This window comes from Carcharodon carcharias, chromosome 13, assembly GCF_017639515.1.
Source record: "Carcharodon carcharias isolate sCarCar2 chromosome 13, sCarCar2.pri, whole genome shotgun sequence".
Classification (NCBI taxonomy): Eukaryota; Metazoa; Chordata; class Chondrichthyes; order Lamniformes; family Lamnidae; genus Carcharodon; species Carcharodon carcharias.
This window is the reverse complement of record NC_054479.1, coordinates 87,885,844-87,908,519: the sequence shown is the minus strand read 5'-3', so window position 1 is coordinate 87,908,519 and position 22,676 is coordinate 87,885,844. Positions and strand designations below refer to the sequence as shown.

Below are 22,676 nucleotides of genomic sequence, written 5' to 3'. Positions count from 1 at the left end.
ACACCATTGCCTTCCATCCCATGTAGGCCAGCCATATAAATACTGTGGCTACAAGAGCAATTCAGAGGCTGAGAATTCTGCAGTGAGTAACTCACCTCCTGACTCCCCAAAGCCTGCCCATCTCTACAAGGCTCAAGTCAGGAGTGTGATGGAACATTCTCCACTTATCTGGAACAATGTAGCTCCATATTACAACTAGTCCCCAGGCGAGGTCCTCTAATTTGTTAACTTCCTGAATGGTACCCCAGTTTTGTTATGCTCCCAGGTGAAGAGGTCACAGCAAGGTTAATTTAAAAGGGATCCCTTCCCCTGCATGGATACCTTTTCCCAGTCCAAATGCATTTATGTTTTAGAAGGAGCCAATTTAACCAGGCTTTCTTGAGTCAAAGAAAGAGTAAGTTTATTAGTTACTAAAACCCAAGAAAAATAACAAAAACCAACACACATACACACAGATCAGAAATGAGAAGTTAAGAGTCCAAATGAAAGTTTAAAAAAGATATAGGAATCAGTCTTAGGCTTGTCTGTGGGGGTTGATGTTGGTACATTACAGCTGTTAAATTGGGTGATTCTGGTAGAGCTGACTTCGGCGGTTTCACAGTTAGCTTGGAGATACTTGGTTCTGCAGGGCGGCTAAAAGGCTGACATACTTCCTTTAGATTGTGGATTCTGCTGAACTTTGCCTCCAGAAACACACAGAGAGAGAAGTTTTACCTGCAAGCTTCAGGGGGGTGACTAGCTTGTCCTTCTGCATGCTGTCACACAAACTCACACACCAGCAAACCAGCTTTTTAACTGATTTTTTTCCCTGTGTATTCTGAAAGGGAAAAAACTATGACTCGCACCCAGAGTCCATGTTATTTTAATCTCAGATCATCTACACATTCTGATATATAAATTAACAGGAAGTCGATTTTGGATGTCTGCCGAGACTGCAAATCAGTCTTTGTCTCCACAACCACAGGAGATTAAAGTTCAGTCTTTTGCATTTTTCCTATCTCCCTTTGTAGCGTCTCTGCTTGAAGAAGGCCACAACCCTTTTCAGGTGCAAAATTCCATGTTATCTGAGGACAGGTCTGTTAGTATAATCCACACAGGAATTTTCCAGAAAGTGGTCACTTTACACTATCAGCCATCTTTTGCTCAGTGTCTTTACTTGTATTTTTTTTTTAAAAATCACAGATCTTCCTTAAAAAGTTCAAACTGCCCATTGTAATTGGTACTGTTAGTCTGCTGTCGTAACACTCCAATAACATTCAAGAATTTCAACAACATCCAGGACAAAACAGCCCGCTTGCTTGGCATGCCATCCGCCACATTAAACATTCATTCCCTCCACCACTAACGCATAATAGCAGCAGTGTGTACCATCTACAAGATGCACTGCAGCAACTCACCAAAGCTCCTTCGACAGCACCTTGTAAACCTGCAACCTCTACCATCTAGAAAGACAAGGGCAGCAAATGCATGGGAACACCACCAACTGCAAGTTCCTCTCCAAGTCACACACTTTCCTGACTTGGAGCTATATTGCTTTTCCTTCACTTTCGCTGGGTCAAAATCCTGGAACTCCCTTTCTAACAGGAATGTGGGTATACCTACACCACAGGGACTGCAAGGGTTCATCACCTTCTCAAGGGCAATTAGGGATGGGCAATAAATGCTGGCCTAGCCAGTGACGCCCACATCCCATGAACAAATTTGAAAAATTTGCAGGCCTTTGAATAAATCTTTAAAAAATATTTTTTAATGTGCTAGAAGACTAATAGGTGCATTTCAAAAGGTTTTGAATCTTTTCTTAAATTTACTGAAAAATGGATGACTGAACATAAATGCTAGTAAAACTAGACACCTGTCTCTTGACAAAGGACTCAATATTTGAAAGGCAGCCACCAACTTTGGCCGACTAACAAAATGGACACGGAAAAGCAACTAAAGCAGACAGGCCTTCCCAGTCCCTGGACTGGCAACACAACCTGCGTGCCATGCATAGCCGTGTTGTCTGGCCCGCAGAGCCCCAGGGCTGCCTTTGATCTCTGACCCTGGCAATGTGGCCCAGTGAGACGTGACTAAATGAATGACTGCCACTTACCCTCCCAGTTCCATCAAACCACCTTCTACCTCAGTCATGAATCTGTGTGCACTCTCTCCCTCTTGTCCAAAATTAATCCCCAACCTGTCATGAAAGTATAGTTCAGGTGAAATATAGATAATCAGTAGAATTCATCTGGTTACCTTTTTTCAACAAGGCAAACTGACCTTATCCAGAAGCCTTTGCGCACACATTGGGACATCTTTGAATCTGACACACCAGGTGGAACTGGTGTGTATAAACACACTGGAACAGGCAGTTACAAAATGTAACAAAGGACACAGATAGCACAGCACAGGAATATTCCAGAAAAAATAGAATATTTTAAGCCCTGTTGATTCTACGTTCTAAATGACTATTTTTTAAAGCAAAATGTTAAAAGGGTATCTTAATATACTGGGGTCAACTTTGTCTGCAAAAGTGCACACTGATGTGTTTTATTTTAAAAGGATTCATCACACATTGGCTTTAGATGGTACAGAACATCTCATTAAATCATTACGAGTTAATTTAAAATCATTAATCAACTTAATTGGAATATTATACATCACTCTTACAAGCTTCAACTTTTGTTGATCTTAAGAAAAAAAAGAGAAAGGCTTTGACCATTTGATGCCCTCATCATGAATAAAGGAATCTTAAGCTGACAATGCAGGAAAGTTTAAGGTTTAAATTACTGTTTATAAAACACAAATTATGAAAATAGAAACAAGTAAAAGTCATTATAGGCATTGCTACCGAAAGATATTACAAACAGCTATTGGCCAGATAAATGCTCACAATATTCACATAACAAGGCAATCCTCAAGAATTAAATAATTATCAATAATAGATATGATACAATCTTATAAAAAGGGGAGGAGTTTACACAAAGAACAAACACGCACAACTGCTAAGGATGATGTAATTGAATTCAATAAACTATAGACAATAGACTATAGCCTTTTGTCAGCTAAGGCAGTGGTGTTGAACAGAAACCTTTAGGTCAACGCTTCTCAGGCTGCTGAGGAGTTGGACACTTTTAAAATGAGCCCCAGCAACAGCTCCAGGGTGTACAGCTCATCAGCTAGCTAAAACACACCGGGATTTAAGGTAAAGCCTTGCTTTAAATATTTAATGGATAGTCTAAGACAAGTCTGCAGCATAGTACGTGTATTTTTTAATAATGGATTCTATATTAGAACTAAGATTATGTTTTCCATCTTTCTATAATCTTTAACGTTGCAAAGTACTTATCCACTGGAAGTGTATTGCAAGTTAAGACTCTTTAATAAATTTGTAAATAAGTTAGTAAAGTATAACATCTCACGTAGTATTCTGTATGCATTTTAAGAACCCCATCTCTTGTACACTCCAAAGCAGGGAGGTACAATTTTTTGAAGAGAGACCCCTGGATTCTTATAGTATCCTGCTAATTATAACCTAGCTGATGATTATTAAAATGGCTACCTGGAAGAAGGTAAAATCTCTTGATGGTTATCTTCCTTGGGGGATAGGTAATTCACTTGCTTGGACCTAAAACAAGTGTCTGCAGGAAATGGCTATTTTAAACTCAAATGAAGGTGATTTTTTTTATTCATTTACGGTATGTGGGCATTGCTGGCTGGGCCAGCATCTATTGTCCATCTCTAGTTGCCCTTGGAGAGTTGTTGGTGAGCTGCCATCTTGATCCGCTGCAGTCCATGTGGTGTAAATACACCCAGAGTACTCTTAGGAAGGGAGTTCCAGGATTTTGACATAGCGACAGTGAAGGAACAACGATATATTTCCAAGTCAGGATAGTGAGTGAATTGAAGGGGAACTTCCAGGTGGTGGTGTTCCCATCTATCTGCTGCCCTTGTCCTTCTAGATGGTAGAGGTCTTGGGTTTGGAAAGTGCTGTCGAAGGAGCCTTAGTGAATTCCTGCAGTGCATCATGTAGATGGTGCACGCTGCTGCCACTGTGCATTGGTGGTGGAGGGAGTGAATGTTTGTGGATGGGGTGCCAATCAAGCAGGCTGCTTTGCCCTGGGTGGTGTCATGCTTCTTGAGTATTGTGGGAGCTGCACCCATCCAGGCAAGCGGAAAGTATTCCATCACACCCCTGACTTGTGCCTTGTAGACAGGCTTTGGTGAGTCAGGAGGTGAGTTATTGGTCACAGGATTCCTAGCCTCTGACCTGCTCTTGTAGCCACAGTATTTATATGGCTGGTGCAGTTCAGTTACTGGTAAATGGCAACCCCCGGGATGTTGATAGTTGGGTACTCAATTATGGTAATAATGTCAAGGGGCAATGGTTAATTCTCTCTTGTTGGAGATGATCATTGCCTGGCACTTGTGTGGCATGAATGTTACTTGCCACTTGTCAGCCCAAGCTTGGATATGGTCCAGGTCTTGCTGCATTTGGATATGGACTGCTTCAGTATCTGAGAAGTTGCAGATGGTGCTGAATATTGTGCAATCATCAGTGAACACCCCCACTTCTGACCTTATGATGGAAGGAAGGTCATGGATGAAGCAGCTGAAGATGGTTTGGCCGAGGACACTATCCTGAGGACCTCCTGCAGTGATGTCCTCGAGCAGAGATGACTGACCTCCAACAGCCACAATCACCTTCCTTTGTACTTGGTATGAATCCAACCAGCAGAGAGTTTTCCCTCGATTCCCATTGATTCCAATTTTGCTAGGGCTCCTTGATGTCACACTCAGTCAAATGCTGCCTTGATGTCAAGGGCAGCCACTCTCACCTCACCTCGGGAGTTCAGCTCCTTTGTCCATGCTTGAAACGAGGCTGAATTGAGGTCATGAGCTGAGTGGCCCTGGCGGAACCCAAACTGAACAGCAGTGAGAAGGTTATTGCTAAGCAAGTGCCACTTGATAGCACTGTTGATGACCCCTTCCTTTTCTTTACTGATGATCAAGAGTAGACTGATGGAGCAGTAATTGGCCGGGTTGGATTTGTCCTGCTTTTTGTGTACAGGACATACTTGTGCAATTTTCCACATAGCTGGATAGATGCCAGTGTTGTAGCTGTACTGGAATATCTTGGCTAGGGGCGTGGCAAGTTCTGGAGCACAAGTCTTCAGTACTATTGCCGGAATATTGTCAGGGTCCATAGCCTTTGCACTATCCAGTGCCTTCAGCCATTTCTTGATATCACCTGGAGTGAATCGAATTGGCTGAACACTGGCATCTGTGATGCTGGGACCTCCATAGGATGCCAAGATGGATCATCCACTCGGCACTTCTGGCTGAAGATTGTGGCAAAAGCTTTAGCCTTATCTTTTGCACTGATGTGCTGGGCTCCTCCATCATTGAGGATGGGGATATTTGTGGAGCCACCTCCTCCAATGAGTTGTTTAATTCATGACTGAATGTGGCAGGACTGCAGAGCTTAGATCTAATCCGTTGGTTGTGGGATCGCTTAGCTCTGTCTTTCACTTGCTGCTTATGTTTTTTGGCATGCAAGTAGTCCTGTGTTATAGCTTCACCAGGTTGATATTTCACTTCTGAGTATGCCTGGTGCTGCTTCTGGCATGCCCTCCTGCACTCTTCATTGAACCAGGGTTGATCCCCTGGCTTGATGGGAATGGTAGAGTTGGGGATATGTCGGGCCATGAAGTTACAGATTGCGTTCGAGTATAATTCTGCTGTACAATTGATTGTACTATTTCTGATGCTGTTGGCTGACAGCATCCCATGGATGCCTGTTCTTGAGTTGCTAGATTTGTTCAAAATGTATCCCATTTAGCACAGTGGTAGTGCCACACAGCACGTTGGAGAGTATCCCTAATGCGAAGGTGGGACTTCATCTCCACAATGACTGTGTGGTGGTCACACCTATCGATACTGTCATGGACAGATGCATCTGCGGCAGGTAGGTGGTGACGATGAAGTCAAGTATGTTTTTCCCTCTTGTTGGTTCCCTCACCACCTGCACAGACCCAGTCTAGCAGATATATCCTTTAAGACTCAGCCAACGGTGCCATTGAGCCACTACCTTCTGCACCCTTGCCATGAGTGCTTCCTCCTAGTGGTGTTCAACATGGAGGAGCACTGATTCATCAGCTGATGGGCTGAGGTACATGGTAATCAGCAGGAGGTGTCCTTGCCTATGTTCGACCTGATGCCATGAGACTTCATGGGGTCCGGAGTCAATGTTGAGGACTCCCAGGACAACTCCCTCACAACTGTATATCACTGTGCCTCGACTTCTGCTGGGTCTGTTCTGCCGGTGGGACAGGACATACAGAGGGATAGTGATGGTGATGTCTGGGACATTATCTGTAAGGTATGAGTCCTTGAGGGTGACTATGTCAGGCTGTTGTTTGACTACTCTGAGACAGTTCTCCCAATTTTGGCACTAGTCCCCATATGTTAGTAAGGGGGACTTTGCAGGGTTGACAGGGCTGAATTTGCCATTATCTCTTCCTGTGCCTAGGTCGATGCCAGGTGGTCTGTCCGGTTTCATTCCTTTTTTATGACTTTGTAGCGGCTGGATATACCTGAGTGGCTTGCTAGGCCATTTCAGAGGGCAGTTAAGAGTCAACCATATTGCTGTGGGTCTGACCAGATTTCCTTCCCTAAAGGGGATTAATGAACCGACTCTACCATTACCATTTACAAGAATTGGCAATGGTTTCATGGTCATCGTTAGAGTTTTAATTTCAGATTTTTATTGATTTCAAATTCCACCATCTGCCATGGCAGGATTACGAACCTGGATCCCCAGGGGCTCTGGGTTACTAGTCCAGCAACAATACCACTATGCCATTGCCTCCCCATCACCTAAGGGAGTGCTCCTGATCTGGGGTGGCTCCAAAAAGGGGTTAAGATTGTAATCCACTTCAACCCAACCTGCTCATGAGTCTGTATCCACCTCTTCTATGTTGGGCTCCAGTTCCCACAGTCCGAGTCATGCTTCCGCATATCAACCCTCCCCTCCCTTGTTCATCATAACCTAACCCACCCCAGTCATTCCTCTGCCTTCCATCGCCTCACTCACTCTCTTGGTCATCTAAAACCCATACCTCCCACTCCCACCTCGCCATGACTCTGCCTATTCCCCCACCCCACTTCTTCCCAGTCTGGTCTCTCTGGGTAGAGTGCTGGCCTACCTGCACCCCACAACAGTCTCTCCAGGTAGAGTGCAGCCCTGCCTGCGCCTTACAATAGTCTCACCAGTACCATGCAGCTCTGCCGCCTGCACCCCACAACAATCTCTCAGGAAACAGTGGAGCCCTGTCAGCCCACCCCACCCTGGTCTCGCCTGAGACGACAGCTTTGCCAGCGGTCAGGAATTGGAGCAGCAGAGCAGTGAAAGGTAGGCGAACATTGCGTATACGCACTCCGAAGTTGCGGGTGAAGTGAACGTGGGCAGGTGCACACCACTTCTAGCCAGTCAAAAATCAGACCTGTCTAATTACCCACTGACTAAATTAGGAGGGATAATGTGATTCCAGTGAGCATACAAATGAGGTTCCTAACATGCATCAGTGGGTAAGTCAACCTGCCATTAGCCACCATGAAAGTCCTGATGGGAAAATTCCAACTTTCCTTCACTGGTGGATATCCATCATTTGGACTCACATCCAATTTTGCATTCCCACTCACCATGATTCCCGCCACTGTCAGGTGTGGAAAATCCTCCCCTGGATGTGGTACCAGAGTCAAATACAGGGCAGACCAGGTAAAGACAGCAGGTTCCCTCCCCTAAAGGATCAGTTGAGGTTTTACAACAATCTGACAACTCCATGAACACTTTTACTGACATCAGGGCCCGGATTTTAGCGCAGGCTCTGGAAAACCCGACCTGCTCGCTTTGCACCTTCTGAAATTCACGCCTGCCCCATGTGTGACTTTGTCTGGGATTTCTGTCATTTCGCAGTACATTTTGTGAGCAGTGATGGGGTGGGTGAAGAGTGGGGGTCTGGAGGCAGGCTGGTCAGAATGCCTGCCTCGATTGTCCAGCACCCAACTTCCAACATTCTTTAAAAGGTCCCTAATTCTCATCACTGATGCCCCCTGCCCACCCCATGCTACCCCATGACTCAGATTCCCCCATCCCACATCCATTCCTGCATAGATTCTCCCATGCCACCTCCATGCCCCCCGAGGCAAGGATGAGAATTTTAAGATAAAGGTGCTGCTTAGCAGGGAGCCAGGACAGGAGGAGCAGAGTTCTAGATGACCTCAGGTTTAAAGAGGGTAGAACATGGAAGGCCAGCCAGGAGCACATGAAAATAATCAAGTCTGGAGGTAACAAAGGCATGGATGAGGGCTTCAGCAGCAGATGAACTGAGGCCAGAGTGGAGTCTGGCAAAGTTATGGAGATGGAAATAGGTGTTCTTAGTGATGGTGCGGATTCCAGTAATATAACCAAAAGATCACTGTACCTTATGTAAGATCCAATGTCTTACCAGATGTTAGCTTTTTCATCACGCTTCCTCCCATAATCCTGATAGTAAGTTATCTTAAATTTACTTAAGAATAAGACCATACCTAAATCTTTTTCTCTCTCCTGATTCACCACCATCTGGCCCCTCATATGATTCAAAAAACAGAATTTCTGAATATAATGAAACTTGTATCATCTGTTCCTCTTATTCACTTGTCATATAAGCTTTTAAAGATTATTGTTGTTCAGTATCATATAAGCCCTGTGTTAGGCCATTAATTACGAACATACGAACAAGGAGTAGGCCATTCAGCCCCTCAAGCCTGTTCTGCCATTTAATAAGATCATGGCTGATCTGATAGTAACCTGAAATCTTCATCCCACCTACCGCCAATAACCTATCATCCCCTTGCTTACCAAGAATCGATCCACCTCTACCTTAAAAACATTCAAAGACTCTGCTTCCACTACCTTTTCAGGAAGAGAGTTCCAAAGACTCATGGCCCTCTGAGTGAAAAAGTTTCGCCTCATCTCTGTTTTAAATGGGTGACCCCTTATTTTTAAACGGTGGCCCCTAGTTCTATATTTTTCCACAAGAGGAAACATCCTCTCCACATCCACCCTGTAAAGACCTCTCAGGATCTTATATGTTTCAATCAAGTCACCTCTTACTCTTCTAAACTCCAGTGAATACAAGCCAAGTCTATCCAATCTTTCCTAATAAGACAACCCACCTATTCCAGGCATTAGTCTGGTAAACCTTCTTTGAACTGCTTCCAATGCATTTACATCCTTCCTTAAATAAGGTGGTCAAAACTAGACACAATACTCTAAGCTTGGTCTCACTGGTGCCCTGTACAACTGAAGCATAACCTCACTACTTTTGTATTCAATTTGCCTTGCAATAAATAATAACATTCTATTAGCTTTCCTAACTGCTGTACTTGCATACTAGCCTTTTGTAATTCATGCACAAGGACACCTGCATCTCAGAGCTCTGCAATGTCTCACCATTTAGATAATATGCTTCTTTTATTCCTCCTGCCAAAATGGACAATTTCACATTTTCCCACATTATACTCCATTTGCCAGATCTTTGCCCACTCACTTAACCTACCTATACCTTTATGTAGCTTCCTTATGTCCTCTTCACAACTTACTTTCCTACCGATCTTTGTGTCATCAGCAAATTTGGCAACCATCCCTTCAAATCCCTTCATCCAAGTAATTTATATAAATTGCAAAAATTGAGGTCCCAGCACAGATCCCTGTGGCATGCCACTCATTACACCTTACCAACCTGAAAAGGACCCATTTATGCCTTCTCTCTGCTTCCTGATAGCCAGCCAATCTTCTATCCATATCAATATGTTACCCCCTATACCATGAGCTTTTATTTTCCACAATAACCTTTCATGTGGCACTTTATCAACTACCTTCTGGAAATCTAAATACAGTACATCCACCGATTCCCCTTTATCCACAGCACATGTTACTTCCTCAAAGAGCTCCAATAAGTTGGTTAAATACGATTTCCCTTTCACAATACCATGTTGACTCTGCCTGATGACCTTGAAGAATCCAAGTGCCCTGCTAAAACTTCTTTAATAATAACTTCTAACATTTTCCCTACGATAGATGTTAAGCTAGCTGGCCTGTAGTTTCTCAATTTCTGTCTCCCTCGCTTTTTGAATAATAGAGTTACACTTGCTGTCTTCAAATCTATTGGGACCTTCCCTAAATCTAAGGAGTTTTGGAAAATTAAAACCAATGTATCAACTATCTCACCAGACACTTCTTTTAAGACCCTAGGATGAAGTCCATCAGGACCCAGGCTCTTGTCAGCCCGCAGCTCCAACAATTTACTCAGTACCACTTCTCTGATGACTGTAATTTTCCTGATTTCCTTCCCCACTTCCATTTCTTGGTTTACAGCTGCTTCTGGGATATTACTTGTATCCTCTATAGTGAAAATTGATGCAAAATACCTGTTCAATTCATCTGTCATCTCCTTCTTTTCCATTATCAATTCTCCAGACTCACTTTCTATAGGACCAACACCCACTTTGTTAACTCTTTTCTTTTTTAAATATTTATATAAACTCTTACTATCTGTTTTTATATTTCTGGCTAGCTTTCTCTCATTGTCTAATTTTTCCTTCCTTATTAGTCTTTTAGTCATTCTTTGCTGTTCCTTATATTCTATCCAATCTTCTGACCTGCCACCTTTGCACAATTATATGCTTTTCCTTTAAGTTTTATACTATCTTTAACCTTTCTAGTTAAGCAGAGGTGGTGTGTCCAAAACTTGTACTTTTTCTTACTCATTGGAATGTTTGTGAGCATTCTGAAATATCCCTTTAAATATTAGCCACTCAATCTCTATTGTCCTATCCCTTAATCTAATTTGCCAATTCACTTTAGCCAGCTCAGCTTTCATGCCCTCATAATTACCCTTATTTAAGTTTAAAAACTTAGTCTCAGACCCACTCTTCTCTCCCCAAACTGAATGTAAAATTCAATCATATTATGGTCACTGCTACCTAGGGGCGCTTTCACTATGAGATCATTAATTACCCCTATCTCATTGCATAATACTAGGTCTAGTATAGCCTGTTCTCTGGTTGGCTCCAGAACATGCTGTTCTAAGGAACTACCCCGAAAACATTCAATGTACTCCTCATCTAGGCTATCTTTGCCCACCTGACTTTTCCAGTCTATATGTAAATTAAAATCTCCCATGATTATTGCTGTACCTTTCTCACAAGCTCCAATATTTTCTTCCTTTAAGCTGAACTGTACACAGCTCCCACAAGTGACTTCTTGCCTTCACCATTTCTCATCTCTACCCAACCCATTTCCACATCCTGGTTCTTAAACTTAGGTCATCCCTCTGTATTGTGCTAATGCCATCATTAACTAACAGAACCACTCCTCCACCTTTTCCTCACTTCCTGTCCTTCCTAAATATCCTGTACCCTTCAATATTCAGGTCCTAAACCATGTTGTCCTGCAGCCATGTCTCCATAATGGCAATCAAAACCTAATTATTTCTATGTGCACTCTCAGTTCATCTGTTTTGTTTTGAATGCTATGTGCATTCAGATACAGAGCTTTTAGTTTTATCCTTTAATTCTTTTTATAACCTCTAGTTTCAACTCTTGATTTACTGTGAGATTTGTACTCTCTTTCACTTCCTGTCAGTTTGCTTTTCAGTTCCTGTAATAATACCTTTTTCTTTTGTCTTGGCTCTGCTCTTTGATTTGCCACATCTTCCCAAATTTGATTCCTTGCTCCCACTATTTAGTTTAAAAACTTTTCTACTTCCCTAGTTATGCGGTTCACAAGAACACCACTCCCAGAATGGTTTGAGTGTAGGCTGTCCCAATGTTACAGATCCCACTTTCCCCAGTACTGGTGCCAGTGCCCCACAAACCGGAACCCACTTCTCCCACACCAGTCTTTGAGCCACACATTCATCTCCTTAATCTGATTTGTCCTATGCAAGTTTGTACATGGCTCAGGTAATAATCCAGAGATAATGACGTTTGAGGTTCTGCTTCTTAATTAGGTGCCTAGGTCTTCATACTGACAATGCAGAACCTCCTTCTTGGTCCTGCCTATGTCGATGCTACCTATATGGAACACGACAACTGGGTCCTCCCTCTCCCACTGCAAGTTCCTCTCCAGCTCCGAGCAGATGTCCCGTACTCTGGCACCGAGCAACCAACACAGCCATCACACTCTTTGCTGCAGAAAACGGTGTCAACCCCTCTGACTATACTATCCCCTATTATTGCATTCCTTTTTGTTGCCCCCAATTAAATGGCTTCCTGTACCACAGTGCTATGACCAGTTAGCTCATCCATTCTGCAGCCATTAACTTTGTAATATTTATCGTCATGTTGAATTTTATTTGGTTATATCAGCTCAATACAAAAGTCATCACTTGTACTAACCCAGAAATATCACACCGCACAACACACATTAGCTAATCCTTTACCTATGGATTATCCAGCAACCAGTTTTGGTTAACCCAGACAGAGAATGTCTAGTGCATGCTTTTGTTGCACATGTGAGTCTGAGTGATTTACTTAAGTTTCTACCTGCAGGAGGATATCAGTTGCTTTATCATTTATGTTGGAGAGAAGTTCCTGAAGATCCCAGATGGTCTGTTGATACTGGTCCGCAGTCGCCTCAGGCAACTCATCAGGTGGAGTGTCACTTAATAGCATTTCCAACTCATCTAAAAGCTACAAAACGTTTCATGAAAGTCACAGGGCAGATTTAAAACATTTTTCCATTGTACAGCATTCAAAAGTCTTTGTTAAACACTTCCAACAACTAAATGAAATGGTTCTAAATATTACAGAAAAGAATAATCTGGAGAGACACAACTTATTGAAACTTTAGTTCCAAAAGAATGTTATAGGATAGTTTTACTCATGCAAGGAAAGTGGGAAATCTCTAACCCAGCAAGAGATAGAGACAGACAGAGTGCTAATTTAAAGAGTGAGTCTCGAGGGGGAAATAATGTACATGAAGCAAGCATTAAGAAAGGGGAAGTTTTGGAACCACAGGAGAGGGAATGGCAAAATAGCTTCTAAAAATCAGGTAGCAGCAAGAGCCACACAAGGAGGGTTTAACAGTGTAGGGATCACAATGGCCAAATTTCAAACAAACACCAAAATTCCTAACAGATATAGTAGATATGAAGGTTTTGTAGCGCAGTGGCTAGCATCCCTGCCTCTGATCCAGAAGCTCTGGATTCAAGTTCCACTCCAGGACTTGATAGTCAAGGAAAGAATGTTCATAGCATTGCCCAACAGGTTGAGTATCATTCTGCACATCCTTTCAACACACATCAATGGCAGGGGATAAGAGCAGGAGAGATTACTAGTCAGCCACATGACAGAAAAAAAATTGGGTCTTCTACCATCACTATTCATAGAAATGGACTACAACATGCATATAAAAGTGTGTGTTGCCACAGCAACTCAGACTCCTTGGGGGGCCAGCTGGTTTAATTGGCTGGGTGACCACTGTGGATCCAATTGGTGCCTACAGCACAGTGTTCAATCCCCATTCCAACTGGGGTGGATTCAGGGCCGCCTTGCCCTACCTGTGGTGGAGGCCATGGCACTATGGGTTAGACCTGCCTTCAGGCAGAGAGCAGAAGAAGAAAAGTAGATATAGTTGTCTCCGTGAGGAGTTCAAAACTATATTTTCTTAATGATTATATCCAAATTATTATGAAGTACATGTGTGATATGAAAAGCATATGCCTTGGTGACAATGCAATTAGGGGATTTTTTTGCTGTTACAGGATTAACATCGTGGTGACATTCAATCAGATTCATATAATCTATGAGTAATTTGAGATGTTAGGAGGTAAATGCAACCTGCTTTGGAGACCTAGGCCAGGATTTTACAGCCCTGCCACGGCGTGTCTACCCCCGGCGGATGCGGTGAGCCATTTAAATCTCCATTCAGTTCAGCGGGACCATAATATCCCACCGGGCGGGAGGGGCCATAAAATCCTGGCCCTACAGTTCCCAAAGCGTTCCACCATTGAGTATTTCCTTGTGTCATTACAAGGTCTTTTGTACATTAAATTATAGGGGACTATACTTCAAAAGCACTTCATTGGCTGTAATCATAATTGCTATGATTAGTCAACAACTTCATTATCATGGAGCCGCTACCAGAATGGGAGATGATAAGCCATATGGATCTTGATCTTGTTCTCATCTAGCGTTCATTATTGTAATATTATCGTGTGTTCCAGTATCATATTGCAAGAGATGAAAACAAACAAAACAAATTAGCCCAGAGAGATAGCAACTTCCTTGGACCTAACAACACTCTAAGGATTAAAATATTTATTTAGCCATGTGCTTACCTGTAATATTGTTCTACCCCCTTCAAACAAAGACTTTATGTCTACATTTGGATTTTCTTTAGAAAGGTTTATGAAAGTATTAATTTCCTGAGGTATTGTTGGATCAGGGGTTCCATCACAGCGCATGTAACGTTGCCACTGAAGGAACAGAACCAAACAGCAAATATTTACAATGGAAGGTTACCTATTTCAACGTTGATAGTTAGACCAAATATTTAACATCATAACTTAAACTGCAGATTTAACAGAACTGAAATGCATTTATCTTCAAATTAGACATCAACTTGTTCTGAAATAAAAAATAAATAAAAAAGCATCTCTGGCATAAATTGTCTGATGCTCCCCAGTCATCTTGTGCTCAGGTTGTCCTTTTCTTTCCACAGTTAACACATTTTTGCTTAATGTGATGCCAATGTCTACATTTTATTTGAACAATCATTATTTCTTGTCAAAATAAACATAGTCATCCAACTCCATGTCATCCCATTTTTGAAAGAGAACCTTCCACTCATTGTGTTCATAAAGAAAATCTTTCAAACATAACTTCATTGGCTGTAAACCACTTTGGGACACTGCGTCATGAAAGGTGCTTTAACAGCAAGTCTTTCTCAATTTTTTTCTTCTCTTTTCAAAGACTAGGCTTTTGCCGATAGGAAAATAGGACTATCAACTGGGATGTCAGTGTCAGACAGCTCTCATGTGGCTCCTCATGGTCAGAGGTTTTGGAAGCAGGATATCTGTCAATTGTTTCAGCTAGGAATGAAGCGTTGGCACAGGGATAAGCTAAAGAGAGCAATATAAACAAAAATAATTCAATGGAAACCTAACAAAAACAGTACCCTTTTTATCTTGGGAAAAGTTAAGAAAATCCCACTCCATTCCATAGCCTAACGATAAACAAACATAAGAACAGGCCAGTCAGTTTAACCTTGGTGCTAGGGAACCTTGATAAATGGTAATTCAGGACAAAATTAACAGTCACTTGGCCAACTGCAGGTTCCAACACAGATTTGTTATGGGAAAATCATGTTTAACTAACTTGCTTGAGTTTTTGATGAGGTTACTAAGAGTGTAGCTGAGGGTAATGCATCTAACGTGGTGTACATGGACTTCCAAAAGGAAGTGATAAAGTGCCACCCATCAGGCTTGTGAGCAAAGTTAGAGGTTAAGGAATAAAAGGTACAGTAGCAACATGGGAAAGAATTTTCCCTCCATTGGTGGTGGGGTTGGTGGGGGGTGGTGGGTGATGTGCAGGAGCAGGCGCGGGCAGGCGCGTCTCCAATTGGCAATTGTAGCAAGACTTCTCTATTCTTGTATTCCAATCTCCTTGTAATAAAGGCCAACAAGCCACTTGCCTTCCTAATTGTTTGCTGTATTCACATGGTAACTTTCTGTGTTCCTTCTATGGGCACACCCAAATCTCTTTGAACATCAACACTTACAAGTTTCTCCCCTTTTAAAAAGTATCCTGTTTTTTTATTCTTATGGCCAAAGTAAATAACTTCACACTTCCCACTGTCCACACAAATATGCTGTGACACTTTCAGTACCAGTAAGAGGATACCATTTCCTCTGCTACATCCATCAAGACACCTTTTTATTTGTGCACTTGTTCATGGGATGTGGGCGTGACTGGCTTGGCCAGCATTTATCGCCAATCCTAACTTCCCTTGAGAAGGTGGTTGTGAGCTGCCTTCTTGAACCTTGCAGTGCATGTGTTGTAGGAACATCCACAGTGCTGTTAGGGAGGGAGCTCCAGGATTTTGACCCAGCGAAAGTGAAGGAACGGCGATATAGTTCCAAGTCAGGATGGTGAGTGGCTCGGAGGAGAACTTGCAGGTGGTGGTATGCCCATGCATCTGCTGCCCTTGTCCTTCTAGGTGGTAGAGGTCACGGGTTTGGAGGGTGCTGTCGAAGGAGCCTTGGTAAGTTGATGCATTGCATTTTGGAGATGGTACACACTGCTAGTGGTTGGAGAGACACGTTCTCCCTCACACGTGGACTCCAGCCTGCATGCTACCCTCACCTGGTTTGGCCTATGAACCAACGTGGCTCTTGGGGTGTGGCTGTTGCCACGCACAAGCAGCATGTGGACCCACGGGATAGACCTTGGTGAGTTTCGGAGACTAGGATGCAGTTATTCATCCAGCTATGAGGTAGGATGCAGCTGACTCCTCAGTGACACAAGCCCCAAGGAAGTTATGATAAAACTGTATAAAATGCTGGTTCAGCCTCAACTGGTGTATTGAGAAGGAAGGTTGAGGGGAGCTTTAATGGAAGTATTCAAAATCATGAAGGGTCTGGATAGAATAGGTAGGGAGAAACTGTTCCCATTGGCGGAAGGGTTAAGAACCAGAGGGCACTGATTTAAGGTGATTGACAAAAGAAGCAACTGTGACAAGCGAAAGAACATTTTTATACAGTGTTTGGTTAGAATCTGAAACACAGAGTGATATGGAGGCAGGATTAATCATTGCTTTCAAAATGAATTGGATCGTTATTAGAAGAGAAAACATTTGCAGAGCTACAGGGAAAAAAACAGGAGAGTGGTGGTATGTGAGTTTCTGTTGCAAAGAGCTGGCAGAGACAAAACAGGCCAAATGCCCTCGTTCTGTGCTGTAACCATTCTATCACTCTATCATTCTATAAGGAGGAAGCAATTCATCCCCTCTAACCTGTTCTGCCATTCAATTAGATCCTGTATCTGTATCTTAACTCCATCTACAAACTTTGTTTCCATGTTCCTTACCAAACAAAAAGCCATCTCAGTCTTGAAATTTTCAAATGATCCCAAGCTCCAACAGCTTTTTGGGAGAGAAAGTTCCAGATTTTCACTATCCTTTGTGTGAAAAAGTGCTTCCTGACAAAGTCCCAGAATGGCTTAGCTCTAAATTGAAGCTAATGCCCCCTTGCTCTGGACTCCCCCACCAGAGAAAAGAGTTTCTCTCTAGCTAAGCTGTCAAATCCTTTAATCATCTTAAACACTTCAATCAATCTTATAGAAAAAAAGTTATTTTGTAACATCACTGCATTCAAGATTACCTTATCAATGCCCTTTAATCTTCTGAAATCAAGGGAATATTATCCTACATCAATATTGAGAAACATTACCTTATTCATTTCTCTAAGATTTTTGTGCACCTTCTGGACAGTGAGACTATTTCTTTCCAAAATTTGGAAAAGTTCAGGTAGTTCATTTTCTTTACGTGCCTTATCCTATTTTGAGATGAAAACAAAATCAAATCCATGTCAGCTACATTAAAAAAAGTTACTTTAATATGTAATTTAAATGTAATCAGTACTGAATATAATTTGCCAATACTTCAGAAGAAAACATTTGAAGGAAAAATTGTTTGACAACTTGCTCAACTCCTCTCAGCAGATCATGCATATTGTGCCCTATCATAGATTCTGATCCAACTCAAATCCATATAATTGGCAGGAAACAGGCTGATTTTCTAAGTGGTACCAATCTTACATTCTAAATCAGTATACATTTTATCGCAATCAAACTAACTTATGAAGACATCTGCAGAACTCTTACTGCATTGCACATGGATAGTTCTAGTCCTGGAGTATAGTTATGATGTTTAGCTGCAAAGATGGCCTGTCCCTTTAAAACCACACTCAGCTGATCCTATTAGATAAGTCATCTCTGTAGGCACAGAATAACATCAATTAAATGTTAATAGCTGAGGGGAGTTTCTCAAGGTTAGTTGCTTTTTGTAAACAAAAACAGACAATGCTGGAAATACCCAACAAGTCTGGCAGCATCTTTGGGGAGAGAAAGAGGGTTAACGTTTCAGGTCGATGACCTTTCAGCAGAACTGGGAAGAGTTAGAGATACAATAGGTTGTAATCAAGTGACAGGGGCCATCACTGACCTCATCTCCTCTAGAGATCTTACCCCCTTGGCCTCCAACCTCAAACAGCCACTTCCGCCTCCTTTCTAAAGTCCACAAACATGATTGTATGGTAGATCCATAATTTCAGGCTGTTCCTGTCCTACTGAAATCATTTCTTCATATCTCAACTCCATATTTCCCTTCCCTTGCCCAGTCTCTTCCTATCTATATCCATGACTCTATGATGCCCTATGTCTTTAAGTTTCCAGGTTCCTGGCCCCAGTAGCCTCCTTTACCTCCAATTTCGCTATTACTCCATCCCCCACCAGGAAAGTCTGACAGCTCTCTGTTTCTTGCTTGAACAGAGTCACACCAGTCCCCAACCACTACCTTTCTCCTCCGTCTGACTGAATATGTTAAGGATTTGGCTCAGTCTATGAAAGGGTTAAAAATTTAACCCTTCCGGTCCCGTCGAGGTGGGACACACAGGAGGAGATTCAGCGGCCCAGCCAAAAGTCCGTTGACTTTCGGCAGGACCGGACAATCCCATTGGCGGGCGGGGCTGGAAAATCCAACCCAGTGAGAGATGCATACATATTATTTTCATGGGCACAGAGAGACAGAGAGATCTTGAAGGCAAGGCTTCACCAGGCAGGGAGCCATGCTTAAGATGATAACACTTGCACCTGCTTTTTACAAAAACATGTTGTTTTGATTCTAAAGAATCGCTCAGGACAAAGAGGTCAAACAATAAAACAGAAAATAGTCATGTTACTTGAACATAGCAGATTTTCTTTGGGCAAAAATTCTCACTGGGCAGGCAGGCACGTGCCCGACCCCACCTGCTTGAGTGTGAAATGACGCGGGTTGACATCGGCCGAGTGTGCCGTCAACACGCAGTCGCACAATATTTCGGTCGGCAGGCACGCACCAGAGCTGGCAGCACACCTGCCGACAATTAAAAGCCTGTTAAGGCCATTAAGTAATCAATTAAATTAAGCTCTTTGTTGCCCGTCTAACCGTACGGTTGGAGGGCAGCGAAAAGGCCAAGCAGCCTTTGCATTTTTTTGGAAACCTCATCCACGGGCAGGATAAGGTTTCCAAAGGCAAATAAAAATGAAACATTTTTCATTCATAACATGTCCCTGCTCATGTAACAGAGTCACATGAGGGGACATGTTTTATTACATTCTTATTTTCTTTATTTTTGTGTATATCCCTTCATCTCCCTGAGGCAACTCCAAAGCTCGCCTTCTTCCCCCCGCCTGCACAGGCAGCACTCAGCACTGCCACTCGTGTTTCACGGTACGGTGTGGTGCTGTGCCCTTTCCATTGCAAACTTAAGTAAACAAGTCAGTCAGGTGCCATGGGAACATCACTGATTTGAGACCTTAAGAAAGAACATCAAGAACTAGAGGGCACAGATTCAAAATAATTGGCAAGAGGAGTAAATGTGATACGAGAAAACATTTTTTCATCCAGGGGGTGGTTGGAGTCTGGAACAAACTTCCTGAAAGGGTGATGGAGGCAGGTTCGATCGAGGTATTCAAAAGGGAATTGGATAGCTACCTGAAAAGAGAGAATGTGCAAGGTTATGGGGATAAGGCAGGGGAGGGGGACTAGGTGGAATGCTTTTACAGAGAGCCAGTGCAGACCCGATGGGATGAATGGCCTCCTTCTGCACTGTGATACTGTGATAGGAAGGTTTACTTATAGCTGAGACAATGACAGCAAAAGCTACACTTTATATCTCTGATTGCAAGTATAAAACTGGTTTACTATTTGTTTGAATATGTTATTTAATTTTATTCTCTAAGTGGATTTGAGGTTTGCATTTACTATACTTAGATGAATTGATTTATCTTGCATTTACACTCTGTATTATAATGTAATCCAAGATTTAAGCTTAAAATAAAGTATTATATAGTCACCATTAAAAAAAGTTGTAGTCTCAGTCTGTAGACCTCACAGACCCTAACTCTTCTAGAATTCTGAATATAGAATTCTATATATTCTGAGAGAGGTTGCTCTATAAGAATAAGGAACCTGTTATTATGTACCATGTATGTACCATCTACCATGTATGTTCTGAGATAAAAATTCCTGAAAAAGGGCATTTTATCTTAAGACCACGTCACCAGCTAACATAGCTGATTAAGCTCTTATTATGACTAGAATTTTTTTAGTTGAGGTTTTAAACTAACAATAAATTCAAAAGGATAGATTTACCCTTGCCGGGGTGGGGGTGGGGGGGGAGATGAGGTGTTGGTGCAGGTGCAGGTAAAGATAACAGTGTTCGAACAAAAACTGGACAACTCTACATTAACTCCACTCACTTCCTCCAAATAAAAGGTGTTGCTATGGGAATCCACATTGGTCCGAGCTATACCTGCCTTTTGTGGGATATGTGGTACTTTCTTTGTTCCCGTCCTACCCAGGCCCCCTCCTCCCAACTCATTTTTCAGTACATAGATGACTGTATCAGTGCCATTTTCTGCTCTCACCCTGAACTGAAAAAAAAATCCACTTTGCTTCCAATTGCCACCCTTCTATCAACTTCAAATGGCTCATTCCCTTCCTAGATTTCTCCTTCTTCATTTCTAAGGAAACTAATATTCACCATAAGCTGTGCAGTGACTCCCACAGCTACCTGCTGGGTATTTCCAGATTTTCTGTTTTTATTTTGGATTTCCAACATGGGCAATATTTTGCTTTTGTGCTATATGCGAACCCCAAGCTCCTCTCCTTGGCCAAGTTATCAAGGTCATAGAAACCAACAGTACATTACTGTTTTTGCTCTCTTTTTAAATCCCTTTTTAAAGAATATTCCAGTGTTATTCCGTTGCTGTTCTAGAAATATGACATTTAAGTCAATCAGGTGTAACTCCCAACCACAAACAACATGCATGCAAAAATCAAACGCTTTGAGGTGTGGTGGTTGGGTGTTAAGGTATTTTTATGTGCACATTATAGAAAAAGACAAATTTCAACATAGAAGGACACCAAGTGGTGCACTATGAGAGTATTAGATTGATATTGGACTGACTTACTTCCACGTGCTGTTGAAATTCACTTGATGGTAGTTCCCATTCTGATTTAGATTTATGGATATCACTTCCAGTGTCATTAGTTAACTTTTTAATATTCAGTATCTGTGTTTTGGAGGTCAGATTTTTTATAGTTTTGTAGGTCAATGTCACAGTTTCTTAGACTTTTAGGGTTCATTGCTAAGTGTTTTCATTGTCAGGATGTCTGTGGTTTAAAGGTCCGTGATTGACTACCATGGTAGACCAGCAGGGACTATTTGCATGAGCATCCTGCACCAAAAGAGAATTCCAGGACACTCCATGCATTCTGGATAACCCTGTGTGCAGGAAATGCCATCAGTTGCTCAAGCTCAAGGAGAGGCTGGAGGCTCTGCAGTGCATCCAGGACTCTAAGGGCAGGATTTTTACCTCGTCAGGCAGGCATGATGGGCTGGCCTGGGTGCAGCCGCAAAATCAACCACCGCCCACAATCAGGCCCTGACCGCAATTTCACACTGGCTGGCCAATTAGCAGCCAGCCAGCATAAAAGGTGCACTCAGAGCCTCAGCACTGCCGGGGAGGGGGCAGGAGGAGCTTGAACGCTGAAGTGTGCGTATGCGCGGGGGTGCACTCAGTGAAAGATCCCTGAAGGCACAGAGCTGCCTCAGGGAGCTGAAGATTTTTAACATTACAAATGAAGAGTTGAAAAATAAGTAAAACATCCCCACGTGTGACTCTGTGACATGAGCAGGGACATATTAAAAATTAATTTTAAAAGTTTTTTTTTTAAACCACTGGTCGAAATCTCATCCCGCCCACAGATGAGATTTCGCAAAACATGCAAAGGCTGCTTGGCCTATTCGCCTGCAGGCCAACCAAACGGTTGGACAGGCAGTGAAAAATTCAATTTAATTAATTGATTAAGGGCCTTAAAAAGCCTCCTAATTGTCAGTGGGCACACTGCTGCCTCTCATGTGTGACCACTGAGCGAAATATTGCTAGAGTGCGCGATGACTTTGGGATATTTGCCCGACGTCATCGTGCACTATTTTACTCCCGTTCAGGTCGGCTGTGCACCCGCCCAACAAGTGAAAAGTTCTGTCCTAAGAGTTTCAGAAGGTGGTCACCCCACAGCTGGAGAAAATCCACAAGGTTAGAGAAATTATGACCACCAGACAGAGTAGGAGGAAGACAAAGGTAGCACAGAAATTCTCCAAGCCAGTGACAATTAATGGCCAATTAAGGGCTGCTTCACACTCTCACCCCAGTTACAACTTTGACTTTGAGGCTTGGGGGGGGTCAGGGATGGAGGTAGGCCCAGCAGGTTACCCTGGTTGGACCTCAGGGGCACCCTTTCCTGATCGGGGGTTGCCCCCAAGGTCTGGTCCCTCAAGTGTTCTCTACCCCTCTGGCCTTTCCAACCTAACCTCCTTTCC

The 22,676-nt window shown here is 42.7% G+C and overlaps 1 protein-coding gene across 1 annotated transcript in view; it reads right to left on the bottom strand.

Annotated features, from left to right (window-relative positions):
• Nucleotides 1-22,676, bottom strand: part of dnai7 (dynein axonemal intermediate chain 7) — a 145,195-nt gene that overhangs the window by 97,053 nt on the left and 25,466 nt on the right. Inside the window, exons 2-4 of the mRNA XM_041203096.1 lie at nucleotides 17,481-17,585; nucleotides 14,370-14,507; nucleotides 12,574-12,720 (exon numbers count right to left, since the gene is read on the bottom strand). Of these exons, the coding sequence (XP_041059030.1) occupies nucleotides 12,574-12,720; nucleotides 14,370-14,507; nucleotides 17,481-17,585 (390 nt within the window). The remainder of the gene's footprint in view (nucleotides 1-12,573; nucleotides 12,721-14,369; nucleotides 14,508-17,480; nucleotides 17,586-22,676) is intronic.